Genomic DNA, 23,016 nt, shown 5'->3' with positions numbered 1-23,016 from the left:
CCCCTGCTTGTGTGCTCTCTCTCTCTCTCAAAATAAATAAACTTAAAAAAAATTTTTTTAAAAAGAAAGAAAATGACATTCGTACACTACACCAGGGTCAATTATTTATAACTTTGTTATAAATGATTCCCAAATGTATACACACACATGCACACATTTATACTTTATGTTTAGACTTTAATCTAGAGCATGGAAATCCACTTTGAGATATTTGGTAAAAACAAACTCTAGGGGCGCCTGGGTGGCGCAGTCGGTTAAGCGTCCGACTTCAGCCAGGTCACGATCTCGCGGTCCGTGAGTTCGAGCCCCGCGTCAGGCTCTGGGCTGATGGCTCGGAGCCTGGAGCCTGCTTCCGATTCTGTGTCTGCCCCTCCCCCGTTCATGCTCTGTCTCTCTCTGTCCCACAAATAAATAAACGTTGGAAAAAAAAAAAAAAAAAACTCTAGCAAAAACAAACAAAAAGACATAAGAATTGAATAGGTGACTAAAACATAGGACACAGATTATGTTTTTAAGTAGGGCATGGAGCCCAACATGGGGCCTGAACTCACAACCCTGAGATCAAGTCCTGAGCAGAGGTCAAGAGTCAGATGCCCAATCGACTGAGCCACCCAGGTGCCCCCACAAGTTATGCTTTTTAAATAGAGAGATGAAAACAGTGGTTTCAAACGTGTAAAAGCAGAATCCATTTTTCTTGTTGAAATCTCATGCAGCTTATAAAAAAAGAATAAAAGGCAAAGCAGCTAGAGCCAAATCAGAAGCAACCAGGGATGGTCCGGAGGCTCCTCTTTAGAACCAAGACTACCAGAATGTGAGACACCCAACACCAAAATCAGTGGACTACTTCCACCCTCGTGTATCTCCTTGGTTCATTTTTTTAGAGTGTAAATGTTTTTCTAAATGATTTCTGTGAGCTCTTTATACATTCTGGCATTCCCCAGACACATACCAGTGAGTGCCAAATAGAGCTAGCTAAGTGCTGAAGGGCAGGGAGAGGTCAATCTTCATACCTATCTCACAAAAGCTAAATTCAAAGGAACTAAAGCATCTTTTTGTACAAAATAATGATAAGATCACATAATATTTTTCCAAAAATACTAGAGTTAACCAAGCTCATATGACAAGAAAAGTGTTAAACAAAATAGAAAAAACAGTATTTCACACTACCATGCACTTCCACAGAGGACATTAGGTAATACATACTCAGAAGCTGTTCGTCTCTCTGTTTCCTCCGAGGCTGCACATACGTAGCATTAAATGAATCTGTGATAAGCAGGGAGGGTCTGCTTAGCATTTCCAGGGAACATCCATTTAAATGGCTATAACAAAGTTGAAGAAGAGAAATATTTTATATCACCTCAAATAAACAGTAGCTTATCTCACCTAAAAAAAAGCAACTTTCTTTTATAAGATTTTCCTCTAACTATAAAAGTATATATGCTCATTGATAAGAAATCTAATATATTAAAAAAAATTTTTAAAAAAGGAAAATTAAGATCTTCCAGCGTACCACCACTCAGAGAAATCGATATGTTATTCTGGCATATATCCTTCTAAGCATATAAACACAGTTTTCTATGCATATACGTGTGAACGTATTTTTTAAAAGTGTCTATATATTCAGTTCTATACCCTGGTTTTCTCCCATGACGTTGATTTCTAAATCTATTTTTCTAACAACTGTAAGAACTTCCTACTGTGTGTTTTATTTGATCACTTCCCCTTATTATTTAGGTTACTTTTGTTGTCATTATAAATAATCTCAAAGAACATTTTGGCAAAAAGTTTCAATTGCATTTCTGATGGTTTCTTTAGGACACATTCCTAGAGATGTATTTACTACAATATACAATTTTGCTAACTGGCTTGCAGAAAGATTTAACCTTTTCTAGAAAGCTCTCCCTTTTCCAGAAAAGTTCAACCAGAAAGAATGAGCAACTCACACAATATTTCCTGGAAGAATATTACCATTTAAGAGTCATTTTAATGGTATGTAATTTTAAAAAGAATTATCATTTTAATTTTACATTATAACTTTTGTCCATTTTGTCACCGGCATCTTTTTGATTGGTTAATATCTGGTCTTCTACATATAAATGTCTTTAGCCAACTTGCTGCAAATATTTTCTCTATTTTATTGGTCTTAATTATTTCAGACATTTTGAATCTGTATATAACCAAATCTATCAAAGTTTTCTGTTGTAACCTGGTCTGGTAAATTTACACTTACAAACGCTCTTCCAAATCAGAGATTAGACTCATGAATATTGTTTCATTTTCTATTTAATTTTAATCCATCTAAAATATATTTGATAAGCAGTAAAAAAAAAAAAAAAAGACACAAACTTTCCCCCAAAATGTCTGAATACCATTACTCAAAAATCCATCCTTTACTCATTAATCTGTGACTACAAAAGCCTAAAATTCATTACTTATATATCTCTAAATAGAAGATCCAGAAGATCTTGAGGCTTTTGTAATCTAATACAAAATAACTATAAACTTAATGTACAGAAATTACAAAAGAAGCCTCTACAAAACAATTTTATTGTAATGTCGTGAATACAAAATGAAATATTTAAACTTACAACTACTATGTTCCCTTTTAAAGGGAGTCTGACTTCATTTTTTTTTTTTAAGGGAGTCTGACTTCAAATGTAGTTATATGATAATTACTAACTTTATTAAAAAAAAAACACCCATTCACAAAGTTCCTTTAAATAGCAGGTGAAGTAGCATATAAGATATAATTTTATGTACAAAAATTAATCTCCTTTCCAACATCTCCAGGGAGATACCTGTTTTTTAGAGTGGATACTTACATGTAAATTTGTAAAATATATTTTATCTCTTATATCAAAGTTTTCCCTTACAGTGAAAATAATTAAGTTTGAAAACGTTCACTACTTGAGGCTTTTAAATAGTTCTAGATTTCTGGTTAAAAAAAATAATAACTTTTTAAGTTTCCCCCCAAAGAATGAAACACCACCAACTGCATCTCCGTTAGCTTTTGTCTTGATATACCTACATCTCCCTCTTGTGGTTAAAGTCAACTGCATAGACAATTTCTTCTTCTCCATCTTTGACTATTTTCCATATTGTTCCACCTATCATATGACCAGCTGGCAGAGGTGTGATAGACAAGCCATGTCCTTTACCTGTGTCAAAAAGATAATGACAATACTCAGATTTCTTTTACAATCCTAAAGAAAGCTTATTTACTTGTAAACTATTTTTAATAGCTAATATATACAGTGATACAACATTCCAAAGTAACAAGGCATACAATGAAAATGCAAGTCTCGCTCTCCTGTCCCCCAGCTACTCCACTCCTTCACTATAGACAAACGCTCTCGTCATATTGTTATGAATTCTTGCAGACCTATTGGTGCTTATAAAAAGTAGTATATAGAAGTCAAGTTTAAAAGCCAATACAGGGGGCGCCTGGGTGGCGCAGTCGGTTGGGCGTCCGACTTCAGCCAGGTCACGATCTCGCGGTCCGTGAGTTTGAGCCCCGCGTCAGGCTCTGGGCTGATGGCTCAGAGCCTGGAGCCTGTTTCCGATTCTGTGTCTCCCTCTCTCTCTGCCCCTCCCCCGTTCATGCTCTGTCTCTCTCTGTCCCAAAAAAAATAAATAAACGTTGGAAAAAAAATAAAAGCCAATACACTATTAATTACTTAGTATGAATGAATACATTTGAATATTTTTTGTTTTTACTTATTTATTTTGAGAGAGAGAGAGCAAGTTAAGAGTGAGGAAGAGGCAGAGGGGGTGGGGGGAGAGGGAGGGTGGAAAGAGAGACAGAGAGAGAGACAGACTCCCACACAGGCTCTGCACTGTCAGTGCAGAACCCAATGAGGGGCTCGATCTCACGAACTGTGAGATCATGACCCGAGCCGAAATCAAGATTCAGACACTTAACCAAGTAAGTCATCCAGGCACTCCAAATACATTTGAATATTTACACTGTACACACAATCATCAAATGTTTCTCCTTCTGCTAACCTCTAAACTCACAGAGTAACCATTCAAATCTCATTATGGTAAAAAATCTATCCTACAGAAAAATTAAGCACGAGCAAAACTGTTGTGACCATTGTTATTTCTTGACTAAATCACCAGAGTCCACTGTTATGCCATTTTTTCAATTTCATTGCCAGGCTTCATATTTATGACAATCTTTAATACCTATCTCTCCACAGAGGAGAAATGTGTACTTAAGAGAGGACTTCCTGACCTAATTACATAATAAACTTCTTAATATCCGATTCTAGAATTCAGTTATCTGCTACTATGCCGCCAAGGCACTGCATCTCCTTCAGGCCTGAACATCACCTCCAGTCACCAGAGCGGCTTTAGCCCCTCAACCCCACTGTGAAGTCCTAGGAGGAGGATACGGCCACATCACCTTTGTGCACCATACACAGGAAACACTAAGTTTTCCCCAGCTGCATGTGAAAAGGCTTGAGCTATTAACGTTTTGTTGCTATTTAGCCTGGACTATTTTAAAATCCAAAGGACTTGGGAGAAGTTCAGCGCCATATCAGAACTAATCAGACGCTAATCTTTGCTTTTTCAGACCACAGGCCCTAGGATATTTACTACAAATTCTCCCTGGACTTGTCAGCAGCTTAAACCCTGTTAGTCCAATTACTACTGCAGACATTCTTTTACCTTTCAAATTCACAATCTGAGAGAATTTTAACTGCTGTATTTTATCAAAGGCTGCATCCACATCGTCTAATGTAAAGAGCGTAAAGTCCTCTGTGTTGTGTCGAGACTAAAAGAAAAACACAAATAAAAGGTTAAAAATGATCACTGCAGGAGTATAAAAAGCTTTTTCTGACCGCTTCACTTACCTGGTAAAGATCATACATGAACATCTGTCCCATTTTATAAACAGGAATGGTCGCATAGATCGCACAATTCAGCCCCAGCTTCCCGACAGCAGACGGGAGGGCACCAAGATGGAGAGGATCAGGATGGGACAACAGCACTGCATCAATCTGGTGAACATGCCTACAAGAACAGGATCAAAACGCTCTCTCCATTTCTCCAGACTTGTTTTGAAGAGTAAAGACTATGCTGGGGTCAAAGAGGAAAACTAAGAGCTAAAGTTACGACACCAATCAATTTCAGTTATTACTACCCCCATGTTGCATAGATATCACAAGTATGGAATATATTGCACAGAAACAGGTGATGTCTATACACATCTTTTTCAAAAAAAGGAAAAAGAGGGGCACCTGGGCGGCTCAGTCGGTTAAGTGTCCGACTTCAGCTCAGGTCATGATCTCACGGTTCCTGAGTTCGAGCCCTGCATCGGGCTCTGTGCTGACAGCTCAGAGCCTGGAGCCTGCTTGGGATTCTGTGTCTCCCTCTCTCCCTCCCCCGTTCACACTCTGTTTCTCTGTCTCTCAAAAAATAATAAATAAACATTAAAAAAAATTAAAAAAGGAAAAAGAGAACCAATAGACACACCACACAGAAGCTGATTTTGATTGGTTATCTTATATGCCATTAATTTAGGTTGAAGACCTCAACTTGAAATTTCAGAAATTGTTCATTTAGAAATGGCCACACGTTTATTATGGATTTTTGCCTCTGCTTTTTAGCATGGTGCCTGATAGCACATCCTCTACAGTGAAACTTCAATTAATCAATAAGGCACACACTCTCACTGACAGAGAAAATTAGGAAAAAAAAATGTTTTGCTACAAGTTCTAGTTTCCAAATATTTCAGTCCCCTTTCCTTCCATAATTAATATAACTGAAAACATAACTGAATTTTTCTTTGATGGATCAGTATTGTTTTATATCACATGGTCAGTATTCTGGGCACCAATTCTCAGTGTAGAGCCTCAAAACACATAGAAAGTAAGCAAATGTGATCTGACGGCAGACCTTCCACAGGGAAGGTTTTTTCCTCTTCAAATTCTTCTAAACCTAATCTTCTCTAAAATTGGGGTGCAAAGATCTCTACTGGGACCCATTAGCCAAGTAACAATTAACATTTTACTGAATCTCAATAAACATAGCTCATAATACAATCAAAACTTTAAAAATGAAAACAGTCGCTTTTTGGCTCTTTGGCATGCAAAATCAGGTCTTTTACTCTAAATCAGAGCAAAGAGAACATACACTGGGTCACATCAAAATGGTATCATGGTGTAGAAAAGAGAAGTTGATTTAACTGAAGTCTAAAAATAGGAGAAGTAACTTACTTCCTCAGGGAGTCTATAATATCCATAGAAAAGTGCTCATCCCAGCCACAGTCCAGGAGAAACCTAAACTCGTCAACTTGCAGAAGATAGCAAAGAGCAGACTCTTCCTGAACCCCCGAGAGGGTAGTTAATTTGATAATAGATGTCATTTTTGGTCCAAAAACAACAATCCAAAAAGTTCTTTTAAAAGAAATAAAAATATAATTAAACACACATCATAGTCTAACACACGTAATAGACAAATTAACATTGTATCAAGTTTCTAAGTGATTAAAAATTCCATAAAGAGAGAAAGCAAACACATTAAAGACCTACTCCCATCACTGCTAAATTTGAAAGCACAAACATGACGTTACACACACTTGTTGACAACGAGTCCTTCAGCGGCTCCTCAATGTGGCTTAATGAAAAGCAGTGAACTTTAGAACCAGTTTCAGATCTGAAGCTACTACTACTATGTGGGTCTAAGCAAATAATTAACCTCTCCTCACTTATGTATGCCAGTCTATAAACATGAGTATTAATAATTCACATAAAAACGATGTTGAAAGATTTCAAATAACGTGTGAATTACACAGACTAGAGAACACCAAGTTCCCCAATAAATGAATGTATAATGAATTAACGAACTCATCCTCCAAGGTGACTTTGTGCTTCCTTTATTTTGCTCTGTGATGGCAATGATTTCACTGCATTACAATTAGTTTCCATGTCTTTCTCTCCTATTAGACCAGTGGTCCTTAAATAAACAGGCATGCTTGAGGATCTGATAAAAGTTTTGCACTCTTTCTTCTCCCCTCAGTCGTCAAGGAACAAACAAACAAGGCACACATACTCAAAGAAATCCACGTACTTTTTAGGGAGTTTAATGTTAAGAACACTTGCACTGGAGAGTAAGCAACTACAAAAGACAGATGTAGAATCTTAAGCTTGTAATTCCTGAGAGAACCTGACACACAGTAAGTGCTCAACATATATTCGATGGAATTTACGTCGAGATGCCTACCGTATGAATTTCAAGGTGTAACATGAACACATCTATTGGGGTTTCAGACCTAGAACTGCGTGCTATTAAACACATGTGACAGAAACACTGATTGCTTAGCAGAGTACAGCTCCACAGCAACATTTCAGATCTTAGCTCCTCACACTACATTAGTCTTCCCTGGCCAACTGTGCAAGTTAGGAGAGGTCACGCATACCTGATGGCCTCTTACCAGCTGCCCAAGGTCCTATCAACACACTAAGGTAAACTGACTGTCACCTTTCATGACAGGCTGTCAGGAGGCTAATCCCACCTCATGTCATCTTTCCTCTCCTCAGTCTCAGCCAAAGATCCAAGACTCCTGGGTTATCCATGATCACTGACGTGCACATCTGCCTGTCAGATCCAATCCCCTACTTTCTATCCCTCCCAGGTCCTTCCAGTATGTTCTCTGGGACGATGCCGCTCACACTCATCTGTAACCGCACCTCTTCTCTGAAGGTCCTCTTCACCTGGTAATCTTCACAGAAACTGGTTCTCCTGCCACCTCCTCACAGGGTTTTCTTCTTCTTCTTGCACCCCCTGTGCCTCGAAAGAAGGAAATATGCGTTCCTTGCTCCTCGCTGCAGCTCAAACCAGGTTTCCTCCTTCCTCCTTCAAATACTCCAGTCCCACGGAGCCTCACGCCTCCCAGCGGGCTATAAGCCTTCCCTCTCTCCTCCTCGCTGCTGACATCCGTTAACCTGACCTCATTCACGGACGACTTTCATTCCTGACTTGGTCTTCTTAGTAACTTCACTACTGACTCTGGTGCCTACCTTTCTCCACTCCCATAACCCTGTTTCACGTCAGCCACCCACCACTAAAGGTATGCCCTAGACCTCTTCACCCATGAGTTGCACCATTTCCAAAATCTGACCTTCCAGCATCTCCCTCTCTCACTACTGCTTCGCTCACTCAGCAATCCCACTGCAGAAATCCTTCAGCCTCACCGAATCCCTCATCATCCACCAACCATGGTTTCACCCCCTCCAGTCTCCATTCACATCCTTACCATCAATCCACGACCCATCATGAGTATCTTGCAAATACCATCACGTATCTCACTGCTCTAGTCCTTCTTGGTACCAACCTGGCAAAACCCCGACTGACTCCAATCATTTGCTCTGCCTATTCCAGGAACTATATGTTGCCGGGGGGGAGGGGAGGGGATGGGGGTCAATCCCACAACTGTGCTACCTGCTCTTTCAATTCATGGTCAAAGGTCCCAAGGAGGCACTAAGCACTACACACCAACCTGAGTTTTCTTAGCTGGCTGACCACCTCTGAGACTGTTATTTGACATCGCCCCTTCTCTGCTCAAGCATCATGCACTGCCCCCTCCGCCCTACTATCAGTTCATAATCCCACTTCATTCTTCAATTAGAAAATAGAAGTCATCAGACAAGAATTCATTTTCCAATACCAAATCTATTAATGTGTCTGCACGTACACTGTTGTGTCTCCCATTACATGAACTCAATAGCCCTGCTCCCTATGAGTAGTCTGGCTGCCATTCTCGTTTACCTTCTAGAGGACCGAACTTCTTCAGCCATTCCCTCTTTTCCCCACATCAAACCATGTATCACTGATGTGCCACTCCTATTAGCACACACAGATCCTCTAGAATTTCCCGATTTAAAACAGCCCTCTCTTAATCCTACTATCCCCGCAAGTAGTCCATCATTTCTATGTTCCCCTTTCATCGCAAAAGTTCTCAGAGGATTTGTCCACATGTGTCTCCACTTTCTTGCCTCCCATTCAGACTACCAAACCTGGCATCTTTGTCTACCAGCCCACTACTAGTGTGTTCATCAAGGTCACTGGCAAACCTCTACGCAATTTAAGCCAATGGCATTTCTCGGGCTTCCACTGACAGAAACTGTAGCAGCATTCGATGAAAATAAGTGCTCCAGCCTCCTTGAAATGCTCTCCTCCCTCTGCTTCTGTGTCACCTCCATCCTAGTTTTCCTTGTATGTAACTGGCCACTCCCCAATCTCCTTTACTATTTATTTTCTTCCACCTCAAATGTGGCAGTGTGCTTCAGCAGGACTTTTTTTTTTCCAGGTAATCTCACCAGTTCCACAGCCATAAATATCACCTGATCTCTGATGGCCTCATCCTTGAGTCCTTCCTTTACTTTGTATCCCACATCCGATCTATCACTAAGTGCTGCATTTTTACCTCCATTCTATTTCTCAAACTTCCCTTCTGTCTCCACTGTCACTAAGACCTCTAACTAGTTTGTACGTTTTCCCGGTCTCAAATTTATTCTGAGATGGTTTTTTAACAACCCTAAAGTCCTTCCCCAACTCAGTTATACCCTGTGACATCACTCTACTTCCCTCAAAATGCTTACTGCTCTCTATGCCTGCTAGTTACTTATTTACTTGCTTTGCCCAACCCTGTCTTTCCTCCTCATCCCCGCACTAGACTATGAATTCCATGAAAAAACAGACCTTGTCAGTTCTGGTCACAGTTATCCTCCAATGTGTCCACAGTGCCTAACACATAGTGGGGGGGGAGGGGGGTCAACAAAAGCTTAAATGAATGAAGTATGGCTAGTGTTAAATGAGCTTAGTGAACTGGCTACACCATCAACAGTTATCTATTCTTATGCATTTCCCCTTGCTTAGGAGAGCTCTTTGAGGCTCGATCCTTTTTTGTGTCCTTACTATATATTATTAGCACATGTCTTAAACACATAGTGGTTGTTCCATAAAGAACTGATGAAACAAATAAGTTAAAATTAAAAATATGGGGACTCAGCATATTCCTATTTGTAAGGCATGAGAAGTACAAAGACATTTATTCTCCATTTGATGAAAAACATTTATAAATACAATTTTGGGAAGGAAATAAAAAAGTTCTCCCTGCCAAAAAGCTTCCTGTACCACAAGTATATTAGTGGCCTAAGAGAAACTCTTTTTCTACTCAAATCCACCGTCACTTCCACTTTATTTAGATTACAAAGTGGAAATAAAGTAGCTTGCAGACAGAAGTGAATGAGTTCATGTGAAAGCTTTTTGCAGATAGACCCAGGTTTCAACAGGTGAAAAGGTATTTTTAATACAATTGCTTATACTGTGGCTAGATCTTTACTAGAGACATTCATCACTTACTGATATCTCAGTCGTATATAGGATGAAACACCATGAATTCACGGGAAGAGTTCTTCATAAATCTAAAAAATAAAGAGAGTCTGCTAAATGTGGTATAATAGATTGACTTCTGTTTTTAATTATGGTGTTTACCTTCTATGTCATGCCCTAAGGTGAACACATGAGCAGCAGCAAGCAGCATAAGAAATGATCCTGTTTTTAAAAAGAAAACCTGTCCTAATTTTTGGAAGCTGAAGCTTACATAGAACAAACAGAGATAATGAAAGTCAAAAATATTGTACCAAATCGGTCACAATCAGGGGCTAAAATATGCAGTTTAGGAAATAAGATTTTAAAAACTGACATTAGCTTATGTTAATGAGAATCATAAAAGAGGTGAGATCTTAAATTCCTCGTTAAGGATGGGCAGGCCCCGAGAGACAAAAAGAAAAGGTATTTCAAACAGGGGAATAACATGACCAAAGGCACAAAAAATGTACAGAGTGTTAGTGGAAAAAGCAGCTGGGCACACTTTCATATAAGCAAAAAAATGAAAGAAAAATTCTAATGAACAGAAAAGGGCCAGATAAAGGCCTTGGACTCTGGATCTAGCTCTTCAGGCAACAGAGAAACATTTTAAGACCCATTATCAAGTAAGAGGACATAATACAGGAAATTCTGTATTTCAGGAAAATCAGTGGGTATGGATGATTGATTAGGTAAGATACAGAGAGCAAGGAGAGGAAAAGGAAGAGTATTTAGCAAACTACTTCCTCCTTTCGACTTTGCTGGTTCTATTTTGAGACTAAATGCCTTTGGTCTCAAATGCACTTTGTGACTATATGACATGAATTCATTAGTTCTTATCTAAGTAACCAAGGCTTGAAATTCTACATGTTTGATTCCTTCCTTTACTTTTTTTGAACAGTCTGTTACCAACTCCTGATTATTTTTCTTAGCCTCAAAATGCTTTCAAATGTATTTCAAATCCCTTTCCATCCCTACCACCAGTACCTTAAAGCAGGGCCTCATTACCTTACATTTGGGTTTCTCTGTTTCTCTGCCTCCAACCTTTCCTCCCTTTCATCTCAACCTAAACATTACTGCCAGGTTAATTATCCTTTGCTCAGAAATCTTGGAAGGTTTCTTACTGCTTGAAAAAACAAAAACCTGAATGCCTTAACCGGCAGTGGAGGGCGCCAGCTCACCACCGTGTCAAGACCCAGTTCAAATCCCACCTCCTTACAAATTCCTCTATCATTAGTCCAGACTACATCGGCTCTGCCCAACAAAAATATCATGCAAGCCATAAATGTAATTAAAAATTTTATTCCCAGCCACGTTGAAAAGTTTTTGGGTGAAATTACTTTTAATGTATTTTATTTAACCCAATATATTCAAAATATTATCATTTCAGCAGGTAATCATTATTAATAAATTATTGAGATATTCTACATTGTTTTTCTTACCAAGTCTTTGAAATCCAGTATTTTATATTTACAGCATATTTCAAATCAATCTAACCACAATTTCAAGTGCTCAACAGCCACATGTAGCTCGCGGCTGCAGTAACAGCACTAGGTCTAGACTCTAAAACCCATGCTTTCGTCTGTAGAGCACTGTGCTCTGCCACTCCTTAAGGTGCAGGCTGGCACCATTCTATTCTGATGTACATGTCTTAGGCTTGTTTTTTTTTTTTTTTAAATGTTTATTTATCTTTGAGAGAGAGACAGAAAGCACACAAGCAGGAGAAGGGCAGAAAGAGGGAGACAGAATCTGAAGCAGACTCCAGGCTCTGAGCCGTCAGCACAGAGCCTGATGCAGGACTGAAACTCACCAACTGCGAGATCATAACCTAAGCTGAAGTTGGAGGCTTAACCGACCTAGCCACCCAGGCGCCCCATCTTAGGCTTTACTTTAATGGTATCACCAACCATTTAGTCCCTTGGCCCAAAACCTCTGGAGTCACCCTCCCTCCACCAAATTGCTGCCACCAGTTGAATCCTATTCAGAAAGGTCTCTCCAGGCACCTAGGTGGCTCAGTCGGTGAAGCATCCAACTCTTGATTTCGGCTCAGGTCACCATCTCACAATTCGTGAGATCAAGCCCCATATTGGGCTCTGAGTAAATAGCATGGAGCCTACTTGGGATTCTATCTCCCTCTGCCCCCGCCCCCCACGAGCTCTCCCTCTCTCAAAATAAATAAACTTTAAAAAAAATTGTTTCTTTCACACGCATTACTATCCTACTTCAATTGAGGCACACATTACCTTACCTGAATGACTGCAATTTCCTCTTATCTAGTTTTCCTATTCCAAGTTGATTCTCTATACAGCTGTCAGAGACCACCCTGTGTGTGTGTGTGTGTATACACACACACACATACTCACGCCCTTTCCTTGCGCAAAGTATGTGCACTGGCTCCCCTCTAACTACTGGATAAAGCCTGAACTCCTTAGCTGGAAATCAAGGTCCTTCACAAGTGGCTCTCAATCTCGCTCTTCCTTCGCCAACCACCCTTGCACTGCATGTTCCGGCACATTTATCTTCCCACTCTCCCTCAGCGCGCCAAAACTTCTCAAATCTCTGCATCCAGGAATGATCTCCTCCTGGGCCTAGTAAATTCCTTGTGACCCTTCATGACCCAGCTCAAATAGCTAATCCTTTGTGAAGCCTTTTTGGTGGCCTCGGGCGGTTTATTTTCATTTAGCACAAACAGCACTAAGAATGTTTGTTGAATGGACGTTGAATGTATAGGCGAAGAGCAAAACTGATCATCTTTGTATCGCCAGTATCAAGCACAGCACTCAAATCCTAACCTAACCACAGTACCCTAACCAGGTCATAAATTGCTTCCTTGAGTCTGACGGACTCATTCATCCCAATTACCAATTACAGTTACTTGCTCTCTCAATAACGACCTTGCATGTTGATGACAACCAAAAGGAACTACACAAAATCCAAGGGAAAACGAAGGAATCTGGGTTGGCCTTTGAACTCACGTGGTACAAAAAAGCCTCTTCCTGGTTAGTTCAGAAAGAGAAGCGGCTTCTTAAAAAAAAAAAAAAAAAAAAATCACAAGGGTTGCAAAATAAAAAAATTGGGGATGAGTAATTGATAACTCAGGTTCGGCAGGTGGCAGGAGGCCACACTTGCCAGTGTTAAGGCCGGTGTGACCTCCAGTTTACTTAAGAGCTAGTAAAACAGTGACGGTGGAAGCGCTCGAGGGCAAAGCGAGGGCTGGGAGGGTGGGGAGGCTGGGGGGCGCGAGGCGCGGAAGGCCAAGACAATTTTAATAAAGCTTGGTTAACATCTTAAAAGGTCCCCGGAGTCGATTAACTAAAAAGGACGCCTACTTCGTGCCCAGTGCTTAGCAGTCTCGTGGCCTTTGAACCCGAGGCCACGGGAAGACCCCCAGCGAGGAGTCCAAGAACACGGTAACCACGAGGCCAAAGCTGGCGTCAGATTAACTCCTCCAACGCCGAGAAACAGGGCAGAGGAAAACAGCAAAAAAAAAAAAGGGGGGGGGGGGGACAATAGGAGTGAATCGTACGGACTGCCACAAAGACCGGGAGCTCTGGACCCCCGGAGAAATCACTTCTCTTTCCCTCGCTGAGCACTTCTGCCAGGTCCGGCCAGGACAGTCGCAACCGAAACCCCAGGAGCACGTCCCCAGCAGACACCCGGCCGGAGTTGGAGCCAGGGTCTCCCCTGAGGGCCGAGGGCGCCCCCTCCCCCACCAAAGGGCTCACTCCTTTCCTCCGCCCTCACTTGCCTCGTCAGTCCTCCCCCAACGCCGTCCACTGCCCTTCCCAACCCCTAGTCGAATCCAGGTTCAAGAGCGAGAAAAGCTGATGCTCGCTCAGCAGCACCCGTGACGATCAGCCAGCAGAAGGCCCCCCGATGGCGGCCGCCATTTTGAAACTGGAGGCGAGCCGCTGAGGCGGGGAAGGCCCAAGGCGATACCATCTTCGAGGGGTAGAGACGAAGCTGTGGGAAGGAGATGGCGCTTTACCCCAACAAGTCCCGTCATCTTGCACCGAAGTTGTAGTTTTAGAAAATTTATAATGTGTGAAAAGCTAAAATAAATACAAGAAGAGTCAAACATGAAAAGGAAGAAGCGGTTTGGTTTCCCACCGCCACCCCTCTCTTCGAGCGGGCGTGGCGAATGGCAGGTCCCAAGGCCGCAGCTTCCGCCGGCGCCGGTGGCTGGGCTCGCTTCTGCCCTGGGTCGTGGGGTCTTTTTTGGCACCAAGGCCGCAGGTGGGTCCCGGGTCCAGGAGCGCCGAGGCGCCCCGTTGTGTAGGCAGGGAAGGTCCACCTCTAGGAAAGCCCTCGGCGGCGGTACGTGTAGGCGGGGGGGAGGGGGGGGGTGGCCCGGGGCTTGCGAGCGGTGGAGACGGGGAAGGGAAATGGGGGTTTCTTCCCGGGGGCGGCTGGGCTCCCGTTTTGCGCCTGGCGGCTTTTGGAAAGGGTAGTGGGAGGCTGTCATTATTGGAAAATGTCTTTAAGGGATAACCCGGTGACCGCCCTTGGCCGGGCCGCAGAGGTTACAGGCCGGGGTCGCACTCCAGGCTCAAGGAGGGAAGCCGCTGCTTCTCTGCCAGCATCACATATTCGTCCAGGTTTCAGCGTTCTGTCTCCTCGTTGCTCTAGATTGGAAACCTCGTTCTCTTCCAAATCGCAAACCTTCTTGAGCCGGCCATTGCGCGCGCGTACACACACACACACACACACACATACACACATACACATATCACTTAAAGAATGTAATACTGCATTTGTGCTTGGTTTCCAGGGTGGGTATGTCATTAAGACATTTCCAGATCTCAAGCAGTTCAGTTTCTCCACGCATCCCGCACAGCTTTTCATCGATCATATATATGGTTCAAAAAAATGTCGATCTAAAGTGCTGTGGGGACCTATTAGAGATTAGGATTTCATTTTTGAAATATCTATTCATTTATGTTTTTACAACGTAAATTGGCTTGCAAAAATGCATACCAGATTCAGTTTTCTTTTTAGAAGTTACGCGAGAAAAATTGGGTTGAAGAAAAAGTAATGTTGAGAAAAATAAGATAATCCTGAGTGAGGTCGGTCTAAATGTTTACCTCTAGAGTTACCTTAACGGACAATAAAGCACAAGTAGCTTGAACCAAGGAGCCACCCTGCCTGAGTATTAATCCCAGCTCTACCACTTAACTGCATTTGTCACATTATGCAAGTTGATTGTCCCTGGATTTCCTCATGAAAAAAATGTGCCTCCTACATCAGGGACATTAGTGCAGACACGCATAGTGTTGTGAAGATTACATGAGGTTAGTGATGGTGAAAAGCAGTAAGAACCGTACCTGATAGTGCTATATGAGTCTGCTCTTTCTAGAGGTAGGGCAAAAAATTTGGAACATTGGTAACAGAGGACAGGTGATAAGTTAATGATTCCTTGAGTCTGTAAGAGAAAAAACAATTCGTTTTTCTTAGGAATACCATAGCAAGTCCCAGTTCTAAAGTAAAACCAGAATTTTTCATGAGTCTTCCATGGAAAGAAGACAGTACTAAGTGCAGTGTTCTCTTGGTCACCCATGTGGATGTCACTCTTCATCCAAACCTAGGCTTATTTCATTGGAGTCTGTCCCAGGACCTCACTGCTGTTTGTCCACCACTGAAAGCCCTCTGTGGTCTTGGGCCCATGACCAGAGCCTGTCTGTACTCCACCTTCTAGCCATTCTTCCGGGAATCATTCTAGCTCACTCTTAGGTCCATAAATCTTTGTCCTCCCTGGTCATCCACTCACAGTGAAATACAGAGGACAAATTATGTTCAGTGCCACTACTCCCAAAATCCATTAGATAGATGATACAAGTGTAATATGAAATGCTTGTGGGACTAAGATTTGTCATTTACCTCCTAGCAATAGAATCATGGTGGCTGGACCCAGTTCTGTATTTTGAACATACAGAATCCTTCCATCGACCAGTCTTCACCTGTGGAATATATGTGAGAGCCTATATGGAGCCAGAGCCTCAGAGGCCTGTCTCAGAATCTTCTCAGATTCTCAGAGTAGAGCCAGACAAAATACCTACTTGCCCTGTTGGAAGAATGCCAACAATAATGGCTTATAGCCCACGGGTGGCCATGGGCTTATTTAAAACAGTCTCGGACTGAGTCATCAGGCATTTTTTAAAATGCAAACACTATCTCGGGGTGCCTGGGTGGCTCAGTGGGTTGAGTGTCTGACTTCAACGCAGGTCATGATCTCGCGGTTGACGAGTTTGAGCCCCAGTTGGGCTCTGTGCTGACAGCTCAGAGCCTGGAGCCTGCTTCAGATGCTGTGTCTCCCTCTCTATGCCCCTCGCCCACTCATGCTCTGTCTCTCTCTGTCTCAAAAATAAAATAAACATTAAAAAAAAAAATTAAATGCAAACACTATCTGACTCTGCTGTGCTGTTAGGCTTGACCCCTATTAAGAAATTTGAGGAATCTGTAGCAACAGGTGACAATACATGAGAGCTTGATTTCTACAGAGGCCTATCTTGTCTAGTATTCTGCATTTTCCTGCTTTCAAAGTTACATTGTTTGATTAAGGCATGTATTATTCCCATATTTGATTGGCTCAAGTTTATAAAACAAGGTGCTATAATTTGGTGGGCACTTGGTCAGATTCACAAAAAGTGCTTTGTATCTAAATGCAAATAATGTTACTTAAGGCACAATGCTAAGAGAGCCACCATCTTCTAGAAAATAAGATGAGGTTACCCAAGAACTATTTGCGTCAAATTAGCTAACTAAATCAATTCTTTGAGTTACAGGTTTTTCCAACCCCACCCAGAAGGAGGACCAAGGAGTCTCTATTTTTGATAAAGACTCCCAGGTGCTTTTTAATTTTTTTTTTTTAATATTTGTTTATTTTTGAGAGAGCATGAGCTGGGGAGAGGCAGAGAGAGAGAGAGGGAGACACAGAATCCGAAGCAGGCTCCAGGCTCCGAGCTGTCAGCACAGACCCCGATGTAGGGCTCGAACCCAAAAACCATGAGATCATGATTGGAACCAAAGTCGGACACTTAACCGACTGAACCACCCAGGAGTCCCAGGGCTCCCCAGGTGCTTTTGATGTGCAGGCAAGTTTGAGAATAACAGCTGTAGACAATAGACTAAAACTTTAATGCCTAAACTATATATATTTTAAATACCTCATTTACTTTACATAATTTTCCAGATTGGTGATATTCAGACTGGAACCTGCTATATGTAATATTACACCTTATTAAATAGAGTATATAGTAATTGTGCAGCTTTTTACTTCATGGCCATTTTCTAGCCCAGTGCCTTTAGATAGTGATTAAGTTTGAGAAATATAATAATAGAATGTGTAAGTATGAGAAACGGTGTCCTAGGAGGAGAGGCAGGATCCAGTCTACCTAATCCTAGCAGTTTCGTGCTAAGCACTTTTGTTGGCAGTAACGTGTTCTCTTACTAGGGTATTGTCCTATGCCTTCTCAGCCGTTGTATATTATTTATTCATTTTAGATTCATATATAGGCAGATGTATTTTGAGTTCATCTTTAGGTACACATTTTTACAGAAAACTGACAATGCAACTATGTTTTTATGGAATTAATGCAAATTTATTTTCCATTTCGTAGCTTCTAGTTCTATTCTTCCTCTTCTACCTTTTAGGAACTCTTAGAACTTAAAATTCCTTAAGTGCCATGAATGTCAGTTCAGGAAGAGATCAGGAATATCAATTCAGGAAGAGAGGCATTGTGATCTAATAGAATACAGAGCTTTGGAGCAAACCTGAGTTTGAATTCCAGCTCTGTACTCAATTTTAGGTTAAGGTGTTTTCTAATCTGTAAAACTAGGATAATAATAGTTATTTCATGTTACATATAAGACTATATGATGGCTCCGGTACCTAGTAGTCGTTCTCTGAAAGTAAATTCCCTCCTGCCCATATCTTTTATAAGATCACTGATTGATATTGAAATCTACCATGACATTTTAATGTTTATTCATTTTAGAGAGAGTGGGGGAGCGGCAGAGACAGAGGGAGACAGAATCCAAAGCAGGCTCCAGGCTCTGAGCTGTCAGCATAGAGCCCGATGCAGGGCTCAAATTTAGGAACGGCAAGATCATGATCCAAGCCGCAGTTGGACACACAACCAGCTGAGCCACCCAGGCGCCCCTAGCATGACATTGTTGAATGTGGTTATTTTTTTAAATTTCTCTCATATCTTCATTTACTTTCAAAAATTAGTTTCAGCTTTGTGCTGTAGCAGTATCGCAGCTAATGGGGTTTATCCGAGTCACAATTACTGCTAAGTCAAAAATTAGTCTTCAATATTTATAGCTTTATCTAAAGAACTTGGTTTTTGGCATAATAGTATAATTATATTTGAGTATTGTAAGAGGTCCTAAAAGATTTTTTTTGGTCTTAAAAAGATTTTACACGTGTAAAAGTTTTAAGTTAACAGTAGGAGGATCCAAATACTCAGCTTTTACAGGTGGAATTTTTTATACTCTCCATTTCTCTGCACTGTACCATATCAGATCACTAGTGGAACTAGAAAAAAAGTTAATAAGTTGATTTTAGTGCAATGCAATTTTTAAACTTTTTTTTTTTTTTTTTAGTTTATTTATTTTTGAGAGAGAGACAGAGTGTGAGCGGGCAAGGGGTAGAAAGAGAGAGGGAGACAGAGAATCCGAAGCAGGTTCCAGGCTCTGAGCTGTCCCCACAGACCCCGACTCAGGACTTGAATTCATGAACTGTGAGATTATGACCTGAGCCGAAGTCAGACCTTTAACCGACTGAACCACCCAGGCACCGCATAGTGCGATGCAATTTTTGTATTAACCATTGTCACCTATATAATCACCGAGTAGATTTTAAGTTGTATAATGCATTCTGATGCTGAGCAAATTTGAAGAGGCTTATTATGCTTTTAACATTTACTAAATTCAGGATTAGCTCTCTGTTTCAGATGCAATTAAAAAAAATTTTTTTAATGTATTTACTTTGGGAGAGAGACAGAGGGTGTGTGCACGAGTGGGAGAGGGGCAGAGAGAGAGGGAGAGAGAGGATGCAAGCAGGCCCTGAGGTGTCCGCACAGAGCCCAAAGTGGGGCTCGACCACACCAACAGTGAGATCATGACCTGAGCTGAAATGGAGTCAGAAGCTTAACCGGCTGAGCCACCCATGTGCCCCAAAATGCAATTTTTCAAGATATTTCAAAGGCAGTTATATTTCTGCTCATTCTTCTTTTTTGTTGTTGTTTGGGTTTTTTTAGCATTCATGATGAACGTAATTCAGATTGTTCGTGACCACTGGGTACATATACTTGTGCCTGTGGGATTTGTCCTTGGATGTTATCTAGACAAAAAGAACGATGAAAAGCTAACTGCCTTCCGGAACAAGAGTTTGTTGTTTAAAAGGTTAGTTTGTACGTTTGTTTTAAACCAACAATTGGCCAGCTTTTGGTAATACTCTTTTTAATACCATGTGTGCCAAAAATAAGCAGAAAGGGTAAATTTTCCCTCAAGAACTTATATTCAAATGCTATCATTTTGTAGTATTATTTGTCGCTTAATCTTTGGATAAAACTGAGTGATTACCTTTCGAATAACAGATCTTCAGTTTATGAACAGGGTATTTCCGATGTTTGATTTTTTTTTTTTTTTTTTTTTTTTTTGGCATTCAGGGTACATTTGTAATATAGAAACGAAGTTTTTTTTTTTTTTAATTTTTTTTTTTTAACGTTTATTTTATTTTTGGGACAGAGAGAGACAGAGCATGAATGGGGGAGGGGCAGAGAGAGAGGGAGACACAGAATCGGAAACAGGCTCCAGGCTCCGAGCCATCAGCCCAGAGCCTGACGCGGGGCTCGAACTCACGGACCGCGAGATCGTGACCTGGCTGAAGTCGGACGCTTAACCGACTGCGCCACCCAGGCGCCCTAGAAACGAAGTTTTAAACTAGCTCACCAAAGCCTACTTTAATGTGGCTTTCACATACATTATCAGACAGCATTTTACATAAACCAGAATGTAGCTGAAATATAGGATACCAATAGTGGCTCAGTGCTGTGTTTGCAGCAACACTGCTGGAGAGCTCTAGACATGGTGGCCAAGTGATCAGAAGGCAGCTGACTGCTGCCTGGTCCCGTTGTGTCTCTGGAGATGGCTTTTTTGGCAGCAGAGAGGTAGTTAGCAAGGCAGGGTGCCTGCCACTGGGTGTCACCTAGGTGGGAAGAAGCTCCGGGGACCAGAGGCTTGAGCAGCATTCACAGTCCCTATGTAGAGGGGGTCTATGGTTAGGGATTTCAAGAACGATCACATACATGAATTAGAAAGGGTTTAGAAAACCTCAAGTGAACAGAGGATAAAAGCTTTCATACAGACTAAGAAATCATGGTTCCTAAATCTAGAAAAATGAAGGGCTGGTAAAAGTTTAAAATCATGAGAGAACAGAATGGCTCTGTTGAGTCTACATAAAAACTTTAATGGGTCAATTTAATAGAATATAAAATATTGAACTCATACTCTTCTTTTTCTCCCCCATGAAAGTTTAATTTATACCTTTTCCTTTCCTTCCTTTCTAATTTCCACACAGGGAATTGAGACCCAATGAAGAAGTCACCTGGAAGTAAAGGCTGTGACTGAAATACAGAATGTTCACATTTTAAAAATTGGGAGAGAAATAAAAACACATTCATTATTTAATTTAAAGTGTGATTCTTTTTATGTTGGAGTAATCTTCCACATTTCAATAGGCACACATAGCTTAAAAATAATTATTGAGCGCTTGATTATGCACATTGATGTTAAATTTACAGTCAGCATTTCATTTTCTTTTCCCCATTTTAGACCATAGCACTATTAAAACGCATAGCAATTTTTTCCTCAGGTATTTTTCAGAAAAATGTTTTCAAATTATGTGCTTTAGAAGGATGACACTAGCTGAAAATTTTGGTGACCTTGAGTTTGGCAAAGACTTCTTAAATACAACACATAAAGCATGAACTAGTTTTAAAAACTTTTGCTCTTCAAAAAATACTGTTCCAAAAATGAAAATGCAGCCATAAATTGGGAGAAACGTAATGTACAACAACTTATTATCTAGAATATGTAAAGAACCCTTCTACCTTAATAAGACAACCCAGTTTTTTAAAACAATTCACTTATTTTTTTTTAAGTAATCTCTACACCCAGTGTGAAGCTCAAACTCAATGACCCCCAGATCAAGAGTTGCACGCCCCACTAACTGAGCCAGCCAGACACTCCCAGCCCAATTTTTTTAAATGAGCAAAAGATTTTAATAGACACTTTACCAAAAAAGATAAGAGGATGGCAAATAAAGTACATGAAAAGACTCCCAACATCAGCAGTCATTAGGGAAATGCAAATTTAAGCCACAATGGTACCGTGACACACCTATTTGAATGGTTCAAGTTAAAAGATTGATGTATTTACCAGTGTTGGCAAGGAACTGGACCTCACACACTGCTGGCAGGAGCGTAACCTGGAGTTGCCAGTTATAGCACTTTGGAAATCCAGTTGTGTGGTTTCAAATGAGAAAAACACCTACCATATGCCCCAGCCATTCTGCTCTGAGATACTCCTCCATAAAGGAGAGCCTACTTTCACACAAAGACTTCCATGAATATGCATAGTCCACCATTAAAGATAACCCAAATGTCAAGTCAATACGCTGTGTTAAACCCATACAATAGAATACTACTTGGCATTAAAAAAAGGAATGATCTAGAGTGCCTGGGTGGCTTAAGTTGGTTGGGCCACTGCGGCTCAGGTCCTGAACTCACGGCTCATGAGTTCAAGCCCCGTGTTGGGCTCTGTACTGACAGCTCAGACCCTGGAGCCTGCCTCGGATTCTGTGTCTCCCTCTCTGCCTCTGCCCCACTCCCTCCCCCCCCACCCTCCCTCACTCATGCTCTAAGGTAAATAAACATTAATAAATAAATAATTTTTAAAAAGGAATGATCTAATGCTTCAACATTAATGAATTTCAAATTAATTATCCAGGATGAAAGAAGCCAGACAAAAAGCATACGCTTTACGGTTCCACTTGTATGAAATGTTAGAAACTGTAAACTATAGTAACAAAGCAGATCACTGATTGCCTGGAGGCACAAAGTCCAGAAAAGGGTTAGAGGTAAGAATGACCAGGGAGGGGCAGCACCTGAGTGGCTTGGTCCATTGAGTGTCTGACTCTTGGTTTTGGCTCAGGTCATGATCTCACAATTCGTGAGTTCAAGCCCTGTGTGTCGGGCCCTGTGCTGATTATATGAAGCCTGCTTGGGATTCTCTGTCTCCTCTCTCTCTGCCCTTGCCCTGCTCTCTCCATCTCTCTCAAAAAATAAACATTAAAAAATAATAATATGAATTACAAGGGGGCACAAGGAAACTTTGAGGAAACTTTGCTTCGGATGGTTCCATGGATGTATACATGTCATCTGTTGTATTCAACTACCTCTTCTCAGAAAACATTTTGTTTTAGATAATACTGGACTTAGGAGAAGTAATATTACAATGAAATGATACTCCCTAATTATCAATGATTCTTGTCAGGACTCTGGACAGTGAATCTGACACACCTTCAATTTTAAAATGTGAAATGGTTAAAATTCCGTTAAGCTATTTGGTCTTCAG

General features: G+C 41.1%; 2 protein-coding genes across 4 annotated transcripts in view; one reads left to right on the top strand and one right to left on the bottom strand.

The window, feature by feature from the left end:
* CPSF2 (cleavage and polyadenylation specific factor 2) overlaps positions 1 to 14,276 on the bottom strand; it is a 33,085-nt gene extending 18,809 nt beyond the window's left edge. The window contains exons 1-8 of one of the 2 annotated variants that reach the window (XM_030319818.2): positions 14,126 to 14,276; positions 10,372 to 10,433; positions 7,698 to 7,797; positions 6,225 to 6,404; positions 4,860 to 5,019; positions 4,675 to 4,780; positions 3,029 to 3,158; positions 1,204 to 1,319 (exon numbers count right to left, since the gene is read on the bottom strand). In XM_030319818.2, the coding sequence (XP_030175678.1) occupies positions 1,204 to 1,319; positions 3,029 to 3,158; positions 4,675 to 4,780; positions 4,860 to 5,019; positions 6,225 to 6,373 (661 nt within the window). In that variant the 5' untranslated portion in view covers positions 6,374 to 6,404; positions 7,698 to 7,797; positions 10,372 to 10,433; positions 14,126 to 14,276. The remainder of the gene's footprint in view (positions 1 to 1,203; positions 1,320 to 3,028; positions 3,159 to 4,674; positions 4,781 to 4,859; positions 5,020 to 6,224; positions 6,405 to 7,697; positions 7,798 to 10,371; positions 10,434 to 14,125) is intronic. The other variant, XM_030319817.2, reaches the window with a different exon arrangement.
* A 165-nt stretch (positions 14,277 to 14,441) lies between these two features.
* NDUFB1 (NADH:ubiquinone oxidoreductase subunit B1) lies at positions 14,442 to 21,069 on the top strand. Of its 2 annotated transcripts, none has more exons than XM_030319821.1 (3): positions 14,442 to 14,613; positions 19,638 to 19,782; positions 20,960 to 21,069. In XM_030319821.1, the coding sequence occupies exons 1-3, from the start codon at positions 14,457 to 14,459 to the stop codon at positions 20,994 to 20,996; spliced, it is 339 nt and encodes a 112-aa protein (XP_030175681.1). In that variant the 5' UTR covers positions 14,442 to 14,456; the 3' UTR covers positions 20,997 to 21,069. The 2 variants fall into 2 exon arrangements, with proteins under 2 accessions (XP_030175681.1, XP_030175679.1); XM_030319819.1 differs by having other exon boundaries at positions 14,442 to 14,694.
* The last annotated feature ends 1,947 nt before the right edge of the window (positions 21,070 to 23,016 follow it).

This window comes from Lynx canadensis, chromosome B3 (assembly GCF_007474595.2).
Source record: "Lynx canadensis isolate LIC74 chromosome B3, mLynCan4.pri.v2, whole genome shotgun sequence".
NCBI classification, from domain to species: domain Eukaryota; kingdom Metazoa; phylum Chordata; class Mammalia; order Carnivora; family Felidae; genus Lynx; species Lynx canadensis.
This window is presented reverse-complemented; position numbering and strand designations above follow the sequence as displayed.